General features: G+C 32.5%; 2 protein-coding genes across 6 annotated transcripts in view; one reads left to right on the top strand and one right to left on the bottom strand.

Annotated features, from left to right (window-relative positions):
• The window catches only part of LOC110019541 (phospholipase A(1) LCAT3), a 78,667-nt gene extending 72,047 nt beyond the window's left edge, over positions 1–6,620 (top strand). The window contains exon 11 of the mRNA XM_020717239.1: positions 6,142–6,620. Coding sequence (XP_020572898.1) covers positions 6,142–6,336 — 195 coding nt within the window. The 3' untranslated portion in view covers positions 6,337–6,620. The remainder of the gene's footprint in view (positions 1–6,141) is intronic.
• Positions 6,621–8,368: 1,748 nt separating this feature from the next.
• Positions 8,369–14,264, bottom strand: LOC110019524 (rab9 effector protein with kelch motifs-like). Of its 5 annotated transcripts, none has more exons than XM_020717211.1 (10): positions 13,605–14,264; positions 12,209–12,736; positions 12,045–12,113; positions 11,788–11,853; positions 11,520–11,686; positions 11,216–11,366; positions 11,047–11,134; positions 10,677–10,957; positions 10,470–10,574; positions 8,369–8,932 (listed from the first exon to the last, which is right to left on the bottom strand). In XM_020717211.1, the coding sequence occupies exons 1-10, from the start codon at positions 13,737–13,739 to the stop codon at positions 8,675–8,677; spliced, it is 1,848 nt and encodes a 615-aa protein (XP_020572870.1). In that variant the 5' UTR covers positions 13,740–14,264; the 3' UTR covers positions 8,369–8,674. The 5 variants fall into 5 exon arrangements, with proteins under 5 accessions (XP_020572870.1, XP_020572873.1, XP_020572871.1 ...); XM_020717214.1 differs by having other exon boundaries at positions 11,047–11,116; XM_020717212.1 differs by having other exon boundaries at positions 12,045–12,110.
• Between the last annotated feature and the right edge of the window lie 3,665 nt (positions 14,265–17,929).

Below are 17,929 nucleotides of genomic sequence, written 5' to 3'. Positions count from 1 at the left end.
AGGAGTGCGAATTGTGCAGAAGGCCACCCTAAGGCTCGGGAAGGTCCTATAGGAATCCATTTTGGGTTTCCTCATGTCGGTTTCATCCTTCTAAGTGTTAGAAGTCGATACCGCACACGCGAAACTCCAAAAGAGGACGGAAATAGGTTGAACTAAAACGAGGCGGGCACCACTTCTAAGGTTCTAAGATAGTCGCAGAAAGACCCCTAAGGCTAGATCCTAACTCCTACGAGGAATACTAGACCTCACGAAAATTGAGGTCAACAAAGTGTAAAGTCACTCATCCACCTAATCATTCTCCTCTCGGCAACACTTAACTTAGTATTATGCTTCTCTTTTAAAGGCCGACATTCAGCGCCATTGAGCATTGCAGGTCTCACCACCCTCTTATAAAATTTTCCTTTCAGTCTAAGCGGTACTTTTCTATCACACAAAAGGCCCGAAGCATTCCATTTCAACCAACCAACTTAAATTCTACTATTAACATCCCCTTTTATATCACCATCGTTTTGAACAATAGACCCGAGATATCTAAATCGTTCACACATTTTAATAATTTGATCACCCAAATTTAAACTTCTATCATTACTAAAATTACATTCTATGTATTCATTTTTAGTTCTACTCAAATGAAGGCCTTTAGACTCCAATGTAGACTTTCATAATTTAAGTTTTTCTTGGGCTTTTTCACTCGTCTTATACACGAGAAGGATATCAGCAGAAAAAAAGCATACACCAAGGTACATCGTCCCACCAAGGTACATCGTCCTATAAATGTCAAGTAAGACCATCCATAACTAAAGCAAAAAGATATGGGCTTAAAGCCGATCCCTGATTTAATCCAACAGAAATAGGAAAATATTTGTCAATTCTCCTTCAGTTTGAACACAAGTAACAACTCTAGTATACATATCTTTAATGACTTGAATATAAGTCAAATTAACACATTTTTTCTCAAGAACGCTCCAAAGGACATCTTTTGGAACCTTATCATAAGCTTTTTCTAAATCAATAATAATCACATGTAAATCCTACTTATTATCTTTGAACTTCTCCATCAAACCTCTCAATAAATGTATAGCTTCCTTGATAGACCTTCCCGGCATATAAAAATGAAAAAGAAGAATAACTTCAATGTACGTTTAATATAGATATCTCTATATAAAATAATCAATTTTAAGGATCAACCATTGCATGTATAGATAAGTGAAAATTCAGAAATTCCAATACTGCCGCGATTAGTAAATTTAAGTACAAATTTAAGGAAAATTTTATCAATACAAAAATTAAATCAAAACTTTGTCATCTTTGAGAGTTACTTTAGTTTTATATGTCAAAATGATCATTTTGAAAAATAAAATTTAATGAAATGATTTTCAATGATTTTTTAGGAAATTAAAAATTTAAATGTGATCTGTTTTGGTTTTTTAATATTGGCATATTATCAAAATTTGAGTATTATATGAAACTCTCAAACTTACACATTCTGCATTAAACTTGGAATGAAAATAACCATGGGAGTGGACCTATTTATAGGGGAAAAATATTCCTTATAAGGTCCACCAAAACGAAAGTGAAGTTTAAATATAAAATTCTTCAAATTTGAAAACATTTAATAAATATTTTAAATCTGCCTTAATCCTCGCAGTCAAATTTGCAATACAAATGCACAAGTAAAACACCTGCATGTGCTATGACTAATATACAAAATAATTGAATACATGGTCCAGTAATGCTGCATAGACATACAATAAATTTAATTGAAATTGACTCATCATGAAAAGTGTGCTTTTAAATGAATAAATATATGTCCTGAAAATGTTGCATTAGTTGACCTAAAATAAATTGAATTCTTAGTAACCCACTTTGAGGAATGTATAATTAGTTTGAAAATTTCATAACTTCTTTTAAAAATTCAAAACTCAAAATGACATGCAGTTGAGTTCTCAAATGGGTCACAAGTCTAATCCTCTATATCACAAAATTTGGAGTGACAATACTTATCTTAAATAAATTTTAAAATAAATTTAAGTCACATGCAAGTTATAAACCTGATCATCTGCAACCAAAAATAGATATAGTTGACAATGACTAAAATAAAATAGTGAAGTTAATCAATTCCCCCAATGATGTTCTTGTTGACATAAAATCTCAATTGGAAGGATTTGTTTAAAAATAAAGCCCTTAAATTTTCAATATAAATTTAAAATATTTTAAAATTTTATCATTTATTGTAACAAACAAAATTCAACCACCCTCCACATCTCGAGGGTGAAAATTTTAAAAGCAACTTGAGTTCATGATGTAATATCGAGTGAATTTTTATAATTACCTTTAAATGATCTTAAGTAGAAACGCGACATGCATCCTTTGTTTGTGGTTTTGTCTCTACTAAATAGCAGTTACAATTAATCTTCTCATCAGGTGACTCATCGCTAAATGACTATTAAATTATTATCATGACCATAGCTTGTATATTGTTTAATGATTTTGCCTGTTAAACTATAAAACATATGATGCACTTGATAATATATGAATTTTTGTTTTAGCTAATGTTAACTTAAGTGCCCATTTAGACAAGCATCCATCTTAGGTATACAAAATTCTCTTGGGCGAAGCAACTCATGACTGCTGAGAAGGATCCTTTGGTCAGGTTAGGTCAACCATTGCATCTAACTGGATAGCTTAGAGATGATAACTTGTGACGATAAAACTATGAGATTCTGAGCAGTTTGGTCACCATCTTTCCCACCATCTGTTTTAAGCTAAGGATGTTAAATTTTTTAAATCCATAACCCAATTTTTATTATCATATGTTGTCGAATCATTTAGCGCTCTAATGAGTGGCTTTAATTGAAATATATCAATTGTTATCAAGAGTTATAATTAATTATAGGAGTTTGTGTCTATGGAAAAACTCCAAATTAATTATAGGAGTTTGTCATTACTCATGCGATGCATCAAGCTTTTGCTTCGTTGTTCTTGTGGTTATGAGAACTCTCCTCTTTTTTGTCGCTCTCACTGTGGATTGCGCAATCACCCATTGTCAAATTAATTTGCTCATTTGCCTGCTCCAATGATTTGTCTCACTCTCTCTCTCTCACTCTCTCTCTCTCATTTGTGTTTATTTTTACTTTTTCTCTCGCTCAACCACATCTGCATTATCTTTCAAAGTATCTTTAAATAAGGCGAAGCTAACTTTTTGCTCAATTGAATAGACATCAACTCATTTTTTTTCCTTTTTAATCGTTCTTTGCGATCTTCCCTTTGATATAATTTCATGAGAGAGAGAGAGAGAGAGAGAGAGAGAGAGATTGATGTATAGATATACAGAGAGACACACACACACATATACATATCTTAATTGAAGTGCTATGGATAACATTCTTGAATCTCTCCTCCAATGTAACATTTTTTCCTTTCTCATGCTTCCATAAAAGTATAAAAAGTATAACTGGATTTCGAAGTTGTTTTATAACATGACTCATTATCTTTTCTGACATCTATTTATTTAAGATGAGATTGATTGTCTATGGAATCTATGACAACTTTACTATATATTTGAAATGTAGATGTCTGAAACACTTTATGCACTCCTTGCATATATTTTAATAAAGCTAGTTGGTGTGTGACATTTTTAATTCATTCAACAATTTCGTTAAGACCTGCATATTATAGGCTTGGGATCACTTTTGTTTTTTATTTATCTTTTGCTTTTATTTTTAGTAGATGTTTGTTTAGTATATTTCTTTGCATTTTATTTTTGTTTTAAAAAATAAATTAACTTGTTTTTAAAAACATCCGAAACAATAAAAAATTATTTTGAGTGTTTTTACTTTAAATAAACAATAAAAAATAACTGAACATATTATACCATGCCAAATATATTTTACTTTAAATCAAAACATAAACAAAACAAAATAAAAACAAAAAACAAGAAAATGTGATGCCAAATGACCCCTTATTTTTTAAATTTCGCCTTAATTTTTAAAATTTGCCAGAATGAGTCACAATCTTCATTGGACTTTGCATGTTAGCCCTTCTTGTGCTTTAGAGTTCCACCTTTAGTCACACTCGCTAGACATGTACTTGTTTCTTATAAGTTATTCATTCCATTTATTTAATATGGTATCTAATCGAGCAATGAGTTTCATTATTTACATCATCTGTGATAAAAGAAAAATGTATTAGATTAGAATGAGAGTTCAAAGTATAATGGGAAATGAGGTAGAGATGATTTACTAATTCATCTTCTTGTTAAGTGTAGATTTGGTTCAAAATCTCCTTGGATACATGTATGATTAAATTTCAAACCCCCACCAATATTTGATATAGTAGTGTTTGCATCTTGATTATCTGAGGGAAGATGAATGCCCTCCTCTTGACTTCCACTGTCAGTCGGCACGCTTGTGCTGCCATCCGCTTTCCTCTTTGTCGGATGAAACCCTCTCTCATAATCCTTAAATGAATGACAAGACAAAATTCTATGAGTACCTCGTGATTTTGGCCAAGTCCGCTGTCTATAAAGGTGGCCTTGAAGAGTCAGTACTCCATGTATTGGCTGATGAAACACAACTTACATTTAGGATCCTTGACATTTGAAATGTTGAGAAATTGTATTTTCTCCTTTTCCTGCACATGAATTAGAGTTGGCAGCTCATGCAAAACCTCTCTTTTTACGAGAAGGTGCAAGCGTTCTTTATAAAGACAAAACCATTGGAACAATTATTTGAAGAACCTTGTTGACAAGTTTAGCTACTTTGTTTTACTCTTTCAAGAGATGCATCCATGAGAATCACACTTAACTTACAATAAATACTCGAGAGTCAACCTAGTCTTTGTACTCTTTGAAGAAAAATTTCGCGTCAAGGACGATCACCATAGCTTTACATAAAAAATTAGTTAAGGTAATCTAGCATGTTATAGATATCTCTCAGTTCATGACCTAGGAAGTAGCTAGCTTGTGTATAAATTCATCTCCAATAGCTCATTGGAAAGTTAGAACTTTTTGCCAAATATTGCTAGGGTATAACTGATGATGGTGGACATAATGTCAAGTGCTGCCACTCAGTTTACTTTTCTTTGATTTTCCTCTACAGTGAATCGTTTCAACTTAGCCATACCTTGAAAGTTTTCCTTTTGATTTTTCACAAAAAAAATCTTGTACCGCAATGCTATAGGATGTTTATCTTTGTTGAATTTTTTTATACGGGTCATTTACTTGCATACCACACAATTCTTATATATTTATTTAATGTGTAAATTTTCATATTTACATATATATAACACTCAAATCTTTAACATTGCATAAAAAATATCACTTTTACTAATTTTTTAAAGGTAAAATGCACCTTTTTACATACAGGTTTATGTCTCGTAAAGTATTTTAAATGTATATATATCAAATTTCATGTGTTAGATATATAAATAAGATTTGTGTGGTATGTATGTATATTTTCCTTTTTATAAATTGTTAAGATTTAACTCTTCCCTGACATGCAAATTTTAACACACAAAAATTTCTCTTATGGCTATTGAAAATCGTCATTTGGTTATGAAACTTCTCATTTATTTGTCTATACACAGAATCATCTCCAAAACATTCCAAATATGACTAGTATGTGGATAAATTCCGTTTACCGTGTTTTCATACATTCTAGTATTGTTTCTATGAACTTTCATTTGCTAATGATGCCTTTCAAATATAGACTTGAAACTATTCAATTTTCCTGTGGCAATGCAAGGAAAATAAACTAGGCCCTTCTATAACGTAAATTTGGTTCTTGCACTCCGCAAAGCTTCTTTACAAACTGTACCTTCTATTTTTATGGAAGATTTACATACATACAATCCAATTCTTATGTATTTACATATTAAACCTAAACTTCAATTTTTACATACTTGCTACATCTCCCTATGCATGAAAATATGCATCACTTTTTAGAACTTAAAAATGGTGGTATTTTTTATTTGATAAGAAAGATTTGGGTGGTATAATGTAAAATTTAAAGTTTAGTTGCTAGATATGCCCTCTTTTTTAACTCTTATTTTGGTTCATTATCGGTATTTGGCATTCCCATTCTCAACGTTTTTTTTTGGCATTTTCAAACTTTTTTTTCCTCATTTATCTCGTTGTTATAGGCCGATGGATTTAATGCAAAAGCTAGAGTTGGTGTAAAAGGCGAACACCGGGCATTGTTGAAAAATGAAATTGTTTTTAAACTAATAAAGAACTGGTTGGGTTTGACGCAGCCATCCCAACAATCAGCACATTTTCAGAAAAAAGTTAAAGTGGTGAATGTTTTTCCTGAGCTGATTCTTGCTAAAGAAAGCTGACAATAAAGCTTCTAAAAGCCTACATTAATCACTCACTCCAAAATAGTTGTGTGACTTTTTGGGTACTTCTTAGCTTCGCTGCACTCATTGGACATCTCTTGTGCCTGCTGCGGCGAAGATTTGACCACAGGTGCTATTATTTGTATTTTTCAGTAATCTTCCCAGCATCAACTTTAATTTGCTTGATAGCATTAAAATAAATTATTTGCTTTGCTTATATTGCAACCAGGATAGTCGCTGTAAAAGAGAAGGTATATTTGGTATTTTGGAAGTATTAAAGAAGTTTGTAATTGTTTCTGTTATAAATCATGATATATTTTCTGTTATTGTTTTTAGCATTATCTGAGAATCTCCTAAGCAGTGCTAATATAGTGAGTGACGTGTTGGAGCTGATATTTGTTATATGAAACTGTTGGGAAGGGAAAATCATAAGACCCTATATAATTCAAATTATTATATTAATATAGGTTAAGGGTTACAATTGTTGCCATCCAAAGAATTAGAGAAGGCATTAATATACATGAATCATGGAAGATATTTTTTTTCTTTATGGTTGGTGTATGGATGTGTAAATAGTTATCATTGGGTGATGATGAGTAACCAATTTAATTGAAAATCAGATTATAGGAAAGGAGGCTGTTGGACGTTGGTTGATGAAATATCAACTATTAGTCGGTGTCTAATAAGGTTTGATGGGGAACATAAAAAATTAGGTGACAATTAGTCAACTTGGTGTTAGATGACTTGGAAGATACCATTGATAGCTAATGATCAAATATTGATCATTATTAGTTGTTTAACAATGGTTGATGCAAAAACATTGAATGTCAACAAAGGTCTGTTCAGATTGGGTGCTTTTGATGGGAGGGGTGACTAGTAGACTAAAATGATAAGAGTTCGGTGATGATAATGATGCGTTAATATTGGTTGATTGATGATGGTTGTTATTGGTAGTGATAATTGTGAATGTTGATTTTGGCCGACCTCCAACATCCAATGGCAATGATGGCTAGTGGTTCTCATCATCAAAAGTATCCTAAATTCATGGAAATATTATATTTACAAGTTTATTGGCTCATCATTCTGACTAAATATGGCAATTATCTTTGTACCATTAGACATTTGGAATATATCACCTTTAATAAAATCAAAATTTAGTAATCTTAGATATGTCAATTGGTATTTTACAAAATCAAAGTTTTAACAAACTTAGATATGTCAAATTTTTTATTACTCATTTTAACAAGATGCATGTAAAATCCTTGTCTTTCAAATTATGTAGTTATTTTTATATCAAATTTCAAATTTTTAAAAAATAAAAAAGTCTCAAATTTTATTTCTAATTTTTTAGTGAATTTAAAATCTAAAGTTTTTATCAAAATTTAAAAATTTTTGCTTGTAAAAATCATATTTCTGATTGCATATAAAATTTATGTGAATATATAATCAAATATTTATGCATGCATATTTATATTAAAAGTTTTATATTTTATCGTTTGCTACTAGAATTATCAAAACATTTTCCTCCAACCATCGACATTAGCATTTTTTTTTATGCATCTGAATTATCAATTCGCCCTGATTCTAACTTATAAAATTTATTAGAATATATAATCAAATATTTATACATGCATATTTATTTTAATAAGTTCTATGCTATTTATATCTTCTGCTACTAGAATTATCAAATATCTGCTAAAAAAAGTAAGGTTCATATAATCCAAAGCATCAACTAAAATTTCAATGCATCTGATAATTATCAATTTGCCCAGATTCTAACTCTGATAATATGTCGAACCGAATAAATGTAATTAAATATGTATAATTTTCCGGAACATATTGGTGGTGGTTTATATTTTGCGTTCATAGTTAAATAAGTTGAATCAGCAAAATCCACATCAATTCATGATGAGATTGTGGCCCAATATTTAGATACTTTTTTTTGGGTCCCTTAAAAGTCTCGTGCACCACAATCACAATTTCAGGGGAACTATGCAATATACAACATGCCTTACTAATAAAAAATAAAATAAAAAATAAAGAATTTAATACCTCAAGCCAACCCTTTATGAATATTAGTACAAAAAATAAAAGTAGTAATAATAAAAACTTGCTCATCTGACGACAAACTATGGATTAGGATCAGCATTTCACTCAAATGAAATACAAATCCGAGAATGCTATTAACCATAAAAAGTAAAAAAGAAAAGGCTTGGAATACACAGTGGCTTAATCTGAATCACCATAAACCTTCTATGCTTATCACATAAGAATTTAGAACAAAACATACAAGGAGAGATAACACAGGCCTGATCTTGTAGCTAAATCTCTTCCTTTTCTAAGCTCCGGGCCCTCCAAGGGTGAGAACCACCCCTTGTAGGTCGCTCTTAAGCCTAGCCGGGGGTTGGGCTTTCATAACCTGGACAGGGTTGGGACGCCTGACATGGTGGCCGCCTTCTTTTAATAAGAAGCTAGTCTGCTGTGGTGGCCTGACATGTTTGGGGATTGATTGAGCTGGAGCTGGGGCTGTAGATTGCTGTGGAACACTTGCGGGGCTTTGAGGTAGCTGTCTTGGAACAGCTACTACACTTGGACCCTGTAGTGAATCCAAAGTGGTAAGTTAGCAGCAGAACAAGATAAGTTTCATTTTTAGATTCGCTTTTTCATTAGTGTTAAGTATTTAACTCGAATCACTCCTACTTAGATGCTAGACATTGGTCTTCTCACCATATCTCTGAAACTTGAGCATATGTCACAGTTCATATGATGGCTTTGATGACATTATCATTGTGAACACCTTTTTACTACTAACCTCATATATTCTTTTTAACTAACATCTTTGTATTTAAAATGAAAAGAACCTTGATTCTATGTATCATTTTTGCTATGCTAATCATGTATTCAATCATGTTTTTATCCACAACTTTTCATGTGAAGGATATAGGCAAAGGGCACTCCTTTAGATGGGGCAAGCTAAAAAATTGTGTATATATGAATAGCCAGAAACTTTGCACTTGTCACCTACACTTGTTTGTTTTTTCTAATGATCAAAGATCATTTGTTCATAATAGCATCAATAGATTAGACCATATATCAACTTCAATCCTCAAGTATATACTATTTCCTAGTTCAATCAAGGCTTGTAATCTCCATCGCTGCCAAGTCTTCTTTATTGTTTCTTATCAGTCACTTGAAATATTATTCTTAGATTTGTGGATCTCATCCATGAAAGCCTATGATGGTTTCAAGTACCATGCTACTTTTGTCGTTCATTATATCAAATACACGAGGTATTATCCACATGCAAAAATCTCATTTTTATATGCTTTCATCAGCTTAAATCTTTTAATAAAAAAAAAGGTTGGAATGCAAATCTAAGCTCTTAATATATTTCTATCAATCAATGGCATCATTTATCTCACTAGCACACCACATACATATAAACATGATAAATAAGAGGAAATTTGTCATCCACATATTATCAAAACTGGTCTGTCTTATGTCTCATACATCCATTCCACCACCTTCATGGATTATGTTTTCTCCTCAATAATCTATATGAACATGATAAATAAGAGGAAAGTTGTCATCGACATGTTATCAAAACTGGTCTGTCTTATGTCTCATACATCCATTCCGCCACCTTCATGGATTATGCTTTCTCCTCAATATTCTATATCATAATTTATTTGCCTACCCACAAAACTTCACCTTTCTTCTCGATACTTACTGCCAATAATTAGGGTGATGTTTATGGTTTGAATGGCATACCCATAAAATTACAATGTAATGAACTTAATACCTTCAACCTTATGGTTTGAATGGCATACCCATAAAATTAGAATGAAATGAACTTTAATACCTTCAACCATTTGTTTACTATGTAGATTATATATGCAACATTTAATTCTTGTTTAGCTCAAGCATGTTTTTTTAATGCTCTGAATAAAATCATAAATTTTTTTTTTATTTTAAAAATAAAAACAAATAAGCGAAAAAGAAAAAAAGATGATATCGAGCATATCTTAAGCATTTCTATTTCTTGATACACTTAGTAATCATAAAATATCTGTAAGAACATTTAGAAAAATTCTCTAAATAAACTGGGAAATAAATACTTTGTTCAACCTTACCGGAGCAAACAAGACTCCCCTGAATATCTGACCCTTAACATTGGCAGTCATGAGGTACCCAGAATCAAAAGATCCATCTACTGTACCGTAAACCTCAGCTCCAATCTACAAAAGTTGTATAATTTGAAACAATACTAATCAATGGAGTTATTTTATCATCATGAAAGCATTTCTTAGTATGAACATATTATTCAAAAGTAGGTTCACCAGATGAGGAATGGCCTGCCTCACAGGCGGCAATTTCTGATCTGATGCCAATAGCTGCATCTCATGTTGTGGAGGAATGACAGCACGAAGAAATTGCTCAGTCTTGGGCAAAATTTTTTGGCCTTTGTTAGAGGAAGAGAGCCTCTGTACTGTATTCTGCTCTTGGTCTGATTGAGATGGTGAAGAGTGTTGAGATATCGAAAGAGAGTGCTCTTCCTGCTCAGCTTCGATGTCAAATACTTTTGAATCATTGACTCTTCTTCTTTTAGCTCGCAAGTTATCTGATTAAAAGATAATAAACAAACTTAATTATTTTTTAGAAACTAAAAGAGAACTATAGTAATTTCAGTAGAGAAAGATCAGGACTGACCTGGGCTGCAAAATATGGAGCCCTTCTGTTCAGCATCCACCTCAGGAGGCCTCCGATTCGAGTTTCCATTCTTCAAAATCACATTTTGCTAATTCATATCAAGGTATTTTTACCATCAATAAGGCAATGTGTTACTTGATAAGCATCATGTAATGCTATTTCCACTCACCAAATTATCTGCTCTTAGAAATTTCTTTTTCTCTTGGCTCCAATGGCTACCAAAAATCTTGCACATCGATACATTGTAGCGACCGTTAGGGTGCTCTGATCCTAATTGCAGTATCAATAGCTCATTCAGCGGCCGCTCATCTTCTCCACAACTGCGAACCGAAATCAGATTCCAATTAGAAATAGCAATCATAAGTTTTATCTGTGGACTTCTCTTAGCTATGCTTGTATACATTGTTAGAGATTCATAATTAACTCATAAAGCCTTTTTAGTAAAACGGTAGGCATTGGCCTTTAGAACTAACCCTCCATAAATAGCAATATCAGCATTCGTGACTACGACAGTATGAGAGAACCGCCCTTGAGGCTGTTGGCCGCGAATTTCAAGCTGAGCCCAAGCACAGGCAGCCACATCCAGTACCCAAACATCACTGTAATATTGCTTATCACCAACTCCACCAATGATGTAAACCTATGAAGAACAAAGCCTCATACATGAGAAAACAAATCTTAGTTACCTCATAAATGGAAACCTTCTCTTCCATGAACTCAATTCATCAATTAGAGACTTGCCTTTCTCCCTATATGAACAGCAGCATGGCCAGCTCTTACTCCAGGAGAAGATCCCTGAACTATTAGCTGTCAAAATAAAAAAGGGGCATTTACATACATAGCACACAATTGTTATGCATTTTCATCTCTCACAACTAAACTTTCATATTTATACACATAGCAATCAAGCATTTGATAACACCTCAAAAACAGCACTATTGCAGTATTAAAACTTTTTACAAGTGAAATGCATCTTTTCATGCATAGTTTTAGAATACCAAAGTATTTTGTATGTAAAGATGAATGTTTTGGTGTGAGATATATAAAAACATAAGAATTCTCTGCTTCTTATGTAAATTTCCCAATCAAAAACAGATGTTAGGAAATATTTAGGGACTTATGAGTGAAGCATATAATGGAAAGATGAATGAAAAGTTCATACCCGTGACCACGACATGGTGTCGGTGTCGAGAACATCAACTTCACCATGATAACGATCGCCGCAATCGCCACCATATATTAGAAGTTTATTGCCGATGGCAACTGCAGCGTGGCTGTCTCTCGGGGCGGGGGGATCGCCTTTCACCTCCGGCGAACTCCATGTTATCGTCTTAAGGTCCAAAACATGAACATCATTCAAATAATTCGCTTCGCCTTCTCCACTACCTCCAAATATTACCAATCTATCTTCACCCACAAGAGTGGCGGTGTGGCTCTCTCGCGGACAGGGTGGGTTGCCTTTGCTAGTAGGTTTGCTCCATTCCTTGGTTAGAAGATCTAAGATGTGGAGATCATTGACCTTCTTCACACCGTTTGTGCCCCCCAAGACGATCATTTTTTGGCCTACAATGACTGCACTGTGACTATCTCGAGTGCCCGGTTTGTGGCCGGTGGTGGCGAGGGAGATCCAGGTCATTGTCTCAAGATTAAGAGTAAGCACATCACTGAAATGCAATCCACCACAGCATCCCTATGGGAAGAACAGTATTTGGGAAGTAGTTAAGAGTGAGCTTCTTCATGTGATTATTTTTCATAAGATGAGTTCAGAATAGAAGTCTAAAGAAAAAATAAAGGAAATTGTGGCTTGAAGTGTAAGAAGAGAGGGAGAACAATATTAAAATTTTCTGTACTCTGTAGTAAGCTTCAGTCAAGCTCTTATAAAATAACAGAGGCTTTTTATAAAACAAACATGTTCTGAGGCTAATCAGGAAGCTGGTCTTAATGGTTTTGTAGGCTTATAATAGCAGACATGAGAGGTGTTTGGTTTCACACCAAATGCAAGAGAACGACAGGGCAAATCTTTTACTTGTACTGTCTGTTTTTATCTGTTTTTTTTTTCCGAATGACAAAATACCACCCAATTCCTATATATTTGCAAATCTAACACCTGAACTTTGCTTTTTTTCATTTAAAGAAAGTGAAACTGGCATGCTTATGTACAGGTAAAGTGGTATATATAAATGTAAAACTGAACATAGTCATGGTTTCCTTGAAACAATGGGAAAAATAACGAAAGCTATTGTGTTTTTCTCTAAAGTCTAAATAAAATTAAAGACGTTAAATCAAAATAAATAAATAAATAAATAAATAAGAACATTACAGACTTCTTCACCAACTTAATATATTCAAATACGATTTCTAACGTCTGATGGCAAAGAAAAATCGTCAAAAACAACCCTGTTATATGATAAGCAACAGAGAAGAAAAACCTGTGTGGACGTTCTGCAAATTCATAAAGCAAAAAGTAGCCAGAAGTTAAAAGAAGACTTGCAAATAGTAAAAAAGGCAAGAGCACAAGAAAAAGTGAAACTAAAATGAAGAGATTTCCAGAAACTTACACCAAAAACATAAATCACACCATCGGCGAAGCAGGCAGAGTGCCCCCATCTCTCCGGCGGGTTAAATCCGCTCACCTTCGGGTACAGCCACATTGCCTTTCTCCTCTTCACTCCTTCCCCTCCCACCGATCCCATTCTTCCCCAACCAAAAACAACAATAGCAGACCCAAAACCAGCGCAACCCCTCCTCCACCTTATAACCTCCACCCCCACCACACACTGTTCTTGACAAGATAGCAGAAAGACAGCAGAAAGAAGAGAGAGATGTGAGTGTGACTGACAGAGAAAAGATGGGAGCTTTCACGTCGCTCAACCACTGCTGACATAGGAAGAAAGGCCAGAGCTAGTATTAGTTCTTTGAGAAGTATTGACAGAGGAGGAGAGAGTAATGGGAGGAGGAGAGAGAGAGAAGAGGAAGAGAGGAGGGGTGGAGCAGTGTCCAGCATGGGAATGTGGGAGGTGTCACAAATCTTTCATGATGTCGCACTAGTTTGGGTGCACCCATCGCTTTTCTGCACTTCAAACCTGTGTAACTGAAAATGATGGGAGGTGGGGTATGGTGCTGTGGGAAATGTGATTTTGGGGTTTGGTGAGCTGAGTTTTTTCTTTCATCGGAAAGGGAGAGGTTTGCACTGGCTTTTTCCTGCACATTTATGCGAGGCCTGGGCTTTCCAACCGTTTTATTTTGTTTTGCAGAATGCACAGCGAGCTGATGATACAGGAGCCTGTGGTAAGACACGTAGCTGATTGAGTGTAAGAAATAAATGCTTTTCTTACCAACTTTTATGTGTTCTTTTAAAGTCTTGCTTATTACTTTAATGTTGTATTCTTATATTGAAAACAATATTAGTTTTTTTTTTTTTTTTTATTTCACAGATGGATATATAAAACTATATTTTGGAATCTTAACCATGCAACTATTATAGCTCAAGTAGAGTTTCAAGTAAGCATGAAATGTTATTAATGCCAACACAAATTATCATATCGTTCATCACAATTCTTATTTATTTCATTCGATTTTGGAATGTAAACTAACATACTGTGACATAGTGAGATGCCCATTCATCTGTTATTTTTCATTTAATATGATAGGGACATAGGTTGAAAAATCTTATGATTTTGTTGTAGAATGACTGACATCCAGGAGGGGCTGAATTAGTATTTCAAAAATTTTTTATTAATTAAAACATTTAATGTTATTTTAATGCTACTTTAGAAGAATATGAACCCACATAAAATTTAAAAAATGCTCTAGTAAAGTGCATATTAAGATACCACAAGTGCAAGAAAAAGAAATAACATGCACACTATTTTTACGCATCTACTAAATCCCATGTTGCAAACAAAATCACTTCCTCAAATTGGTTAAGTTGCATACAACCTAAGTATTCTCTTACACTGGTGAGAACAACCCATTCTAAATATAATATGATTTTCACTGACTTAGATAAAGATAAGGAAATACATAAATTAAACAAGCTCAAATTATCATACAACAAAATAATCTAATAAAAATTTGAGATGAATTAAGTGTTGTTAATTAATCAACTATAACTTATAAATGGAATGCATATCTTGTTCATTATAAATTATATTTATATTTTGACTTATGTAAATAATATTATTATTACTTCAAACTTTATCTCTTTGCTTTAAAGATATTTCTTAATATCTATTAGATTTAGAAAATAAATTTATATAAAAATAATATAGATTTCATGGTAATTTTATGAGTGAAATAATTTAATCATAAAAATATAATCTGAGATGCTAAATACTCTCAAAGACTTCAAGAAAGTTAATTTGGTCAAGTGCGTAGAGACTTTCAAATCAAGAAATATGATCTCATAAATATGTAAAGCACTTGGAATGAAAAATTAGATTTCTCACCTTAAAATTTTTCTTATAATTTTAAATCAATTTTAATGCATAGTAATATTCAAATATTATTTTATCAATAATAATATAATATTTATTAAAAATTAATTTTTAGCTAGATAATAACTAAGCAAAATGAGTCAACCAAACAAGATTAAAAAGCTCTATGTTTGTGTATAATAGCTAGCCAAATTTGCTTAAAAGAGAAATTGTTTGAAAAATCATATGTAAATTTCATTCTAATTAAAAGTGATACATGTAACCTATCAAATCATATCTGTAGATATCAAAAAATTCAATTGAGTAAAAATAAGTTTAATTTTTTTTTTTGCATAAAATGATATTTAAATAAATACATATTTTATTTATTTTAAGATAATTCTAAAATATATTAATTAAGTTTTTGAAAATATTAAATTAGTAAAAAACTCAAAATAATTTCAAATGTACTGAAGTAAAATAGGCTTATTATTTCTAATATCCCAAGTATTTTATTTTGATAAATTTAATTCAATGCATGAAATATTCAAATTTTGAAATATTATAATTAAATATTTAAAATATATTGATATCTAATTTAAGTGATTATATTAGTTTGTGAGTAAAAGTAAATTATTTTAGGTAAGCTCTGATCATCTTCTAAGAAATTGACCATAACTTATGATCGTAGTGTGATGAGGTTCTCGTATCATTCCTCAAAGTGATATACGAATAATGATAATTTCATGAACAGTTGGTATTGAATTTATGGGCTTACCAAAATACATATTAAACATGAACTCAATTCACCTTGTTTGCCTTAGTCTATAGGTCTAAGGTCTTACTCCCATTGGAAGTGCATATCCCCTCACTAAGATTTGCCCCTCCAAAACAAAACATCTGGTAGCAGTTATAGGAACTCAAAGCTATAGAAGAGACGTTTCTATTAGCCTAGTAAAATCTTAAACTCTTCAAAACCATGAATGGTTCAAGCTTACAATAAGTTTGTTTGACTTAGAATATTTTATGTGTAGAAATTAATCTTAATCCCTTAAAAATACCAATTATTGCGCATCAAAAGATAAGTAGTAGCTTTGAACTAATGTAGAATGGCTTATTTGGGATAGCAAATCTACGTCAAGGATGCTCTTAAAAATCGGTAGACTTTAAGGGTGAACGTTTGTTGCTTCCTATCAATGAGCATTACTTGAAGAACTATTACTCCAAGTATTTTATAGTTGTATAAGAGTGTCCAAATTATTAAAATTTATTTTTGGGACCCTAATTGGAGTTTATTAATCATTATATATCTGAATGTAAATAAAAATTGAATTATCAATATTTTAAATTTAAGATCCAACTTGAATGAAACTTTATTTACTCAAACTCAATTGAACTTCTTCAAATTTCATTAAAACTTTTCAAATTTTAAAAGTTTAAAACCCAAAACTATTTTGGCTCAATAGAAAAAACTCGAACTCTAACTCATAAATGCATTCACTTCACTATTTCTCGGCAGATTGAAATTCTAATTGAGGATAAAAAATTTTCAATCTTAAAGTCGTTAATGAGTTCTGAATGATATTTAGCTCTTCATTCTTGTTGCAGGAAAATATCCTTTTGAAATCTCTTCTTCCCTTTCAGAGACAATGTCAAGTTAGCAATTGACCAAAGTCACTTAATAAGTAACCCAATTATCAAGTTTGGCTCAAATTTTGAGTACTTGGATATACTTTACAACAACCCTCCTATGAAAATATTTGAGCCATAGGAGGTAACTAAAGGAAATCCACTTATCAAGTTCTTGGTAATAGAAGCAAAAGTGCCCCTAGCTTGTGCAAATTCTTTTAGAGCAACCACTAAGTCTCAGCTTAAGTCCATCATTACTAGGACTATTAAGACCAATAAAAAAAAGAGAAATACAAAAATAAGGATAAAGAAGATGTCCACCACAATCCCTAATGAATTCAAAATAGTAGCAGTGGAGTGTACACTAGCTGTGGAGAAGTAGGCACCCATAGAGTTTTCTCAAATAGTCAGAGATAGCAGGTTTAAGCATACCCCCTCCTTCTCCTCATCTATCAAACCTTGTCAGTTGAACCATTACCACAACAACCAGAGCAACCTTCCCATCCATGCCTCTAGATTTAGCCTGACGATCAACTGACAATGTGTGATAGATGAAAAAACAAATTTTTGAGCTTTTTGAGTGGTTGAGAACAGAACAAACAATATACTGAAGAGAGTGCAAATTTACACCTAAGCATTTAATGACTTAAAAGCAGAAGATTACTTAGACTGTATGTGGATTTTGGTTGATGGTCCTTTCATGTACTAATCCTACCCCCTTCATGTACCTGAAATTTGCAGAGTCACTATTTATAAGAATATAGATTGCATCCTAACCCGACCCACAGTTACGTAATTATTTAATTATATATAAAACTATATTTTGGAATCTTAACCAT

This window comes from Phalaenopsis equestris, unplaced genomic scaffold, assembly GCF_001263595.1.
Source record: "Phalaenopsis equestris unplaced genomic scaffold, ASM126359v1 Scaffold000061, whole genome shotgun sequence".
Taxonomy (NCBI): domain Eukaryota; kingdom Viridiplantae; phylum Streptophyta; class Magnoliopsida; order Asparagales; family Orchidaceae; genus Phalaenopsis; species Phalaenopsis equestris.
This window is presented reverse-complemented; position numbering and strand designations above follow the sequence as displayed.

Excerpts from the sequence above, each read along its gene's own strand:
- LOC110019524 (XM_020717211.1), bottom strand. The coding sequence starts at position 13,739 with ATGGGATCGGTGGGAGGGGAAGGAGTGAAGAGGAGAAAGGCAATGTGG. Across the intron at positions 11,854-12,044 it reads TTTACATACAAAATACTTTG|CTAATAGTTCAGGGATCTTC; the intron begins GTATTCTAAAAC and ends TTATTTTGACAG. Across the intron at positions 11,135-11,215 it reads TTCTAAGAGCAGATAATTTG|CAAAATGTGATTTTGAAGAA; the intron begins GTGAGTGGAAAT and ends GATATGAATTAG.